Source organism: Pyxicephalus adspersus, chromosome 11, assembly GCF_032062135.1.
Source record: "Pyxicephalus adspersus chromosome 11, UCB_Pads_2.0, whole genome shotgun sequence".
NCBI lineage: Eukaryota > Metazoa > Chordata > Amphibia > Anura > Pyxicephalidae > Pyxicephalus > Pyxicephalus adspersus.
In genome coordinates this window covers 1,433,870-1,440,361 of record NC_092868.1, presented here as the reverse complement: position 1 = coordinate 1,440,361, position 6,492 = coordinate 1,433,870, and the positions used below count along the sequence as shown (strand labels likewise).

The 6,492-nt window shown below is 45.0% G+C and overlaps 1 protein-coding gene across 1 annotated transcript in view; it reads right to left on the bottom strand.

Moving 5' to 3' along the window:
- CDA (cytidine deaminase) overlaps window positions 1-3,982 on the bottom strand; it is a 9,233-nt gene extending 5,251 nt beyond the window's left edge. Inside the window, exons 1-3 of the mRNA XM_072426070.1 lie at window positions 2,871-3,982; window positions 2,251-2,362; window positions 610-667 (exon numbers count right to left, since the gene is read on the bottom strand). Coding sequence (XP_072282171.1) covers window positions 610-667; window positions 2,251-2,362; window positions 2,871-3,084 — 384 coding nt within the window. The 5' untranslated portion in view covers window positions 3,085-3,982. The remainder of the gene's footprint in view (window positions 1-609; window positions 668-2,250; window positions 2,363-2,870) is intronic.
- Window positions 3,983-6,492: the final 2,510 nt, after the last annotated feature.

Genomic DNA, 6,492 nt, shown 5'->3' with positions numbered 1-6,492 from the left:
GTTAGGGTTGGGTATATCGGGTTATGTTGGGTTATAGTTAGGGTTGGGTATATCGGGTTATGTTGGGTTTATGGTTGGGGTTAGTGTTATATAGGTATAGTGAGGGGTGGTGTAATATTAATTAGTGTTGGGTTTTAGTTATAGTTATGTTTGGTTATATTGGGTTTTGTTGGCTTTCATGTTAGTTTGAGGATTATATTCGGTTAGTGTTAGGGTTTAGTTGGGATTAATATTGGGTTAGGGATAAAATGTTTTAGTGTTAAGTTTATTGTTATCATAGGTTTAGTTAGTGTTATAGTGAGGGGCGGTGTTATAGTATATATTATATCAGTTAGTGTTGGGGTTTAGTTTGGGGTTGGTGTTGGGTCAGTATTACCCCCAGTTTGAGTTTGAGTTAGGTATGGTGGTAAATTCAGGATTAGTGTTGAGTTGGGGTTAGTGTGAAGGTCAGGATTAGTTAGTATTGGGGTTTCGTTGGGTTTAGTTTTATTGTTGTTATCATTTGCCCCCCCCTTGTCATTTGTTTGGCCCATTGGGGTTCATACTTCCCCCCATAATGCCATGGAGCCCCCTGTATACCCCCCATGTGATGATAGGGGGCGCTGTTACCTCTCTCATGACTTGTCTGCAGGCTCCGCAGGGGCTGGTGAATTCTTCCTCCAGGTCACTGCAAAACACAAATACGTCAATGCAATGAGAACGTTGATGTGAATGTCGGTAAAATGATCCCTGTGATCCTGCCATGGAGGTCCTTGCACAGGCAGGTCCTGCTTAGGGTGACAACACAGGGGTTGAAAAGGAAGACCGGCCCGGAACGTTGTCACATGGGCTGCTGATGGTGACTACAGGGGGTCATATCACCGCTCAATACCCAGGCAGGGTGCACCGTTGTCACCATCAGGAAATCACATGTGGGGTCATCACTGGAGAGCCTGTGGACAGGAAGTGGCTGTAAAGAGGCTGCAGGAAATCAGCAGATATAACGCAGGATGAAAATATCCCTGCAATTGTCACAATGTGACCTCCGACTTTAGGACAAGACAGTTAATAAATAACAGGGTGACCGGGCCATGCGGGCAGCCGACCAGGCCAACCCAGGTCAATCATTTACCCCGTTACAGACAGCTGACACCTTTGCAGGCTCCACCCCCTGCCCCGCCTCCTGCGTCAGATGGAAGATAAAAACAAAACAATGCATGAAATGCAACCAGCAGCAGCCAATCAGAAAATAAGCTTTAGTTGATCCCCCCTGTCACATGGGTGGTCACATGGCGTCTGCTGGAGGCTACGAGTGGCCATATCACACAGACCCGGGCCGCTGTTGTCACCTTCAGGAAACCACCATGGGGCCACTGCCGGCACGCATGTAGACAGGAAATAGCTGTTACCTAATGATTGCAAAACAGGAATCTGACACATGAAATTCATACGTGATAAATAACCAGGGCCCCCCTGCCACGCCCGGCCTGGAATTCAGGAGGCACTCTGCCTCCAGGGAAATAATTCTCTTATTGGATTGTCCTGGGGGGAGGGGCTGACCCCTCGTTGGGGCCTTGGCAATGTCCCCTGCAGCACGAAGGGCCTCCAACTGTGCGGGGACCCAGCCTATCATCAATCATCTCTGATCTGAGCAATACCCCATCCAATGCCCAATCAATAGGGTTAGGGGCTGCACTACCCCCGATCATCACAGGAGCCAATGAGAACTCTTCGGGGGAGGGGCCATGAGACACTCAGCATGCTTGGGAAGTTTATAAAGTGCTCAAGGGCACCGCCCTGGTAAGGGTGACATTGTAGTGCCACAGGTCCCTTTGGCATATAAAATGCCACCAACCCCTCATCCAATGATTGTACAGCACTGCCACGGACCCCTAAAACTGCTCTGCGCAGTGCCGCCCCCCAGGATCTCAGTGGGAAGAGTTCAGTGGGCGGGGTTTTAATTATTGGTTCAGCCTCTCTGTCTAGCCCCACCCACAACTCTGCCCACATCCAGTGCTAAGGACACATGGGGGTCCCAGACATTTTTCGGCTATATGCTGACCAATCAGCGTGCTGACTCTTTGATGACATCACAGCGCTGAGATATTAATTTATCCTCCCAAGGGGGAGATTTATACTCACTTCCTGTTCTGGTGACAACTAAGAATTGTCATTACTTCCTGTCTCAGTGACAAGAGGATGAATCCAGCCAGCGGGGACACAGGCAGGGGACCCCACACTTCCTTTATATTATAGAGGATATGGCGTTACCTGGTGATGGCGATGGCCATGAATTCCGTGCAGCCATCACACACGGCCTTATGGATGGCGTTGCGCTCGGCGCAGATCCCCAGCGTGTAGGAGACATTCTCAACATTACAACCTGTGCAATAAAACAGACGTGTCAGGGGGGAGGAGCACTGTGAAAGTCCTACTGAATCTGCCGGCAATGAGTGATATAAAGCTCGGTCTCTATTAGACTTTGCTGGGCCCTGCAATGCTGGGCGTTGGCGGCCATCTTTGGCTACAGGGGGCTGAATATCCCAGCTGGCAGTATTTACCCCCACAGGAAATGAACCGTTTGTCTGAAAATACCTCCCCACCATCCCTGTATAATCCCTTTATTGTAGGATGTGTCAGGTACAAAAAAAACTAATTATGTCAGAGGCTGATTGGAGGCTCCGATCTGGCTCACTGCACTCTGGCCAATCAGAAAATGAACAGCTGCACCCCGGCCTATCAGATCTGGCTCACTGCACTCCCGGCTGTAATACTGAACATCAGCAGCAGGGGTCACCCTCCCTGGATTGTGTGTAGCCCATACATTGAACAATTTGAATGACCCCAACACAACCTGCCAACATTTTGCCCCGGCAGGGGTAGGTACTCACCCAGGTACACTTTGCCATTCTTGCCCAGCAGGGCGGCGCCCACCCGGAATTTGCTGTAGGGACAATAGGCGAAGGTTTTGGCTTCGTGACTCTTTGCGAGGAGGTTTTGGATCACAGCGGCATCCAGGGCGGAGCTCCCACTCTTCTCTGATTTGTGATTGGATAGAAAATTGTCCCTCTGGCTGGACGATGATTGGCTGCTTCTGGCATCCATGGCTTATGTACACTGGGTGAATGTACTATGTGAATGTATGGATGATTACTATGTGTGTGTATACTGGGTGAATGTATGATGTATGTATACCATGTGTATGTGCTTTGAATGCTGTGTGAATGTCTATACTATGTGAATGTGTAGATGATGTGTTTGGTATGTGTATGTTGGCCCTATATTCCTATGTGAATGTATATACTGTGTGAAAGTCTTTACAATGTGAATATGTGGGTGATGTGTGAATGACTTTACTATGTGAATTTCTTGAAGATGTGTGAATGTCTTTGCTGCGTGTGAATTTCTTTACTATGTGAACGTGTGTATATACTGTGAATGCTATGTATATCTTTGTATCTATATACTATGTGAATGTATGTACTGTGTGAATGTCTTTTCTATGTATATGCCTATACACTGTGAATGTATGTACTGTGTGAATGTCTGGAAGATGTGTAAATTATTACGTTACTGAGTGAATGTATATGCTGTATTTATGCTGTGTGAATGTGTATGCTGTGTGAATGTGTATGCTGTGTGAATGTGCTCTGTACCTTTGTTATCTTTTTCTATTAGTGATTTTTTATTTTCTGACTCCCTGTGTCCCCTCTGCACTCCCCGGGCCCCTGAATAAGTGTTGGTACCTACCTATGTGTGTGAATGTTGGATGTGACCCCCTCAGTGCAGCCTCAGTGTTCACTGGTCGTTTGCCATTCACCTGCCATTCACTGAAGTGAGTTTAGAAGTGAATCCTCCTCGGTGTCTCTGCTGATTATAAAGCGAGTGACTCTTCCTGTGTGTTGTCACCTCTCCCTCCAGCGAATTGCAGCTCCGCATTGTCCTGTGTGCTCACAGAATGACAGACAGCTGACCCATCCATTCCTTGCTGGTGAATGTGTGCAGGAGGGGTGAATGTGTGCGGGAGGGGTGAACACACCGCTGGGAGGGGTACATCCAGAATGCTAACAGGTCTGCAGAGCCCTCCCACCCACAACCTGGAAACATCAGGAGGGCAGAAGAGAAAAACAAATTGTGAATGTGAATTTGTTTCATCAATAATTATATCTGAGAAGAGAAAAGATTGGAATAAAAAAAGACAGAATAAAAATAAATAAATTCATAAATAAATCTTAGAATAAGAAAATACATTTTTAGGAAATTTTTCTCCTTTTTAAATAATAAATGTAAATTGTTGCAAAAAAACAACACGCAACTACAACATCCAACCTGGTAAAGCAGATAGCGCCGCCCTCATGGCCACAATTGGGCAGCCATTTCCTTCTAATAAACACAAGAAAGGAATTGAATACTAACAGGGCAATGGGTGACAACTTGGGTGACAACATTCATCAAGGTGACAACATTCACATAAAGGTGACAACTTTCACATGGCTCCTCCATCAGACCTGGGTGTCAGGATTCCCAGGACCCCCCCTTGCTGTAGATTGAATGATTTCATTCTATAACATTTGATGCAACATTGTATCCTATAAAACTAAAACCAGTCTCCTTTCCTCCTTGCACCCCCTTTCCCCAAATCTGTATTTTATGACCAGATGTCATCCAGTTGCTCAGGTGTTGAGCGGGGTGTAGCCCAGCAGTGGAATGCGGTCCTCAGTAATGTAGAGCGCATATTGAATATTACACTGTGTGCCTGCAGCTTGCCCTGGGTCATCACCCCTGCCCATCATTGTGTTTCTGCGGACATGTTCCTGGTTAGGTCAGTATGGTACTTGTTGTGTTTCTGCAAATATATTCCTGTGGGAGTCAGTATGGTACTGAGTGTGTTTAGGTCAGTATGTTACTGATGGCGTCTCTGTGGACTATGTTACTAGCTGGTTCAGTATGGTGCTAAATGTACATTTGTGGGCATTCCTGGTTGAGCAGTATAGTACCAATTGTTTTCTGGGGTCATGTTCCTGTTTGTGTCTGTACAATACTGATTGTGTCTCTGTGGTCATGTTACTGGCTGGGTCAGTATGTTACTGATGGTGTCTCAGTGGACTATGTTCCTAGCTGGATCAGTATTGTGCTAAATGTATATTTGTTGACATCCCGGATTGGGCAGTATGGTACTAATTGTGTCTCTGCGGACATGTTCCTGTTTGGGTCAATGTGGTATAGATTGTGTTTCTGCGAACATGCCTCTGGTTGGGTCAGTACAACACTGATTGCATTTCTGTAGTCATGTTCCTAGTGGGGTAACTTTAATATTGATTGTGTCTCTGTGGTTAGTGGACAGTATAGTGCTGATTGTTACTAAATATGTTTCTGCGGATATATTCCTGTTGGAATACTAAAACTAAATAAATCTCTGTGGACATTCCTGATTGGGCCATATGGTACAGATTGTGTCTCTGAGGATGTGCTTCTGGCTGGGTCAGTATGGTTTTAGTTGTGTCTCTGCAGCTATGTTCCAGGATAGGTTGGTATGGTAATGTGTTTCTGCAGACAAGTTTCTGGTTGGTTGGTATGATATGGATTGTTTCTCTTTAGACATGTTCTTAGATGGATTATTATGGTATTAATTGTGTTTCTGCAGACACGTTCCTAGTTTGGAATAATATGATACTGATTGTGTCTCCGCAGGCATGTTTGTGAAAGGTTTATTATAGTATAATTGTGTCACATGTTCCTGGTGGGATCAGTATGATATTGATTGTGTCTCTGCGGATATGTTTCTGGATAGGTTGGTATGGTAGTGTTGTGTTTCTGCAGACAAGTTTCTGGTTGGTTGGTTGGTTGGTATGATATTGATTGTGTCTCTACAGACATGTTCTTCGATTATGGTATTAATTGTACCCCTGCAGATATGTTCCTGGATAGGTTCGTATGGTAATGTTGTGTTTCTACAGACATGTTTCTGGTTGGATTATTATGATATTGATTGTGTCTCTGCAGACATGTTCCTGGTTGGATCAGTATGATATGCATCGTGTCTCTGCAGACAATTTTCTGGATAGTTTGGTATGGTAATGTTGTGTTTCTGCAGACACATTTCTGGTTGGTTAGTATGATATAGATCATGTTTCTGCAGACATGTTCCTGGTTGGATCCATATGATATGTATTGTGTCTCTGCAGATATGTTCCTGGATAGTTTAGTATGGTAATGTTGTGTTTCTGCAGACATGTTTCTGGTTGGTTAGTATGATATTGATTGTGTCTCTGCAGACATGTTCCTGGTTGGATCAGTATGATATAGATTGTGTCTCTGAATACATGTTTCTGGTTGGTTAGTATGATACGAATCGTGTTTCTGCAGACATGTTCCTGGTTGGATCAAGATGGTATAGATTGTGTCTCTGAATACATGTTTCTGGTTGGGTTTATGATATTGATTGTGTCTCTGCAGACATGTTCCTGGTTGGTTAGTATGATATTGATTGTGTCTCTGCAGACATGTTCCTGG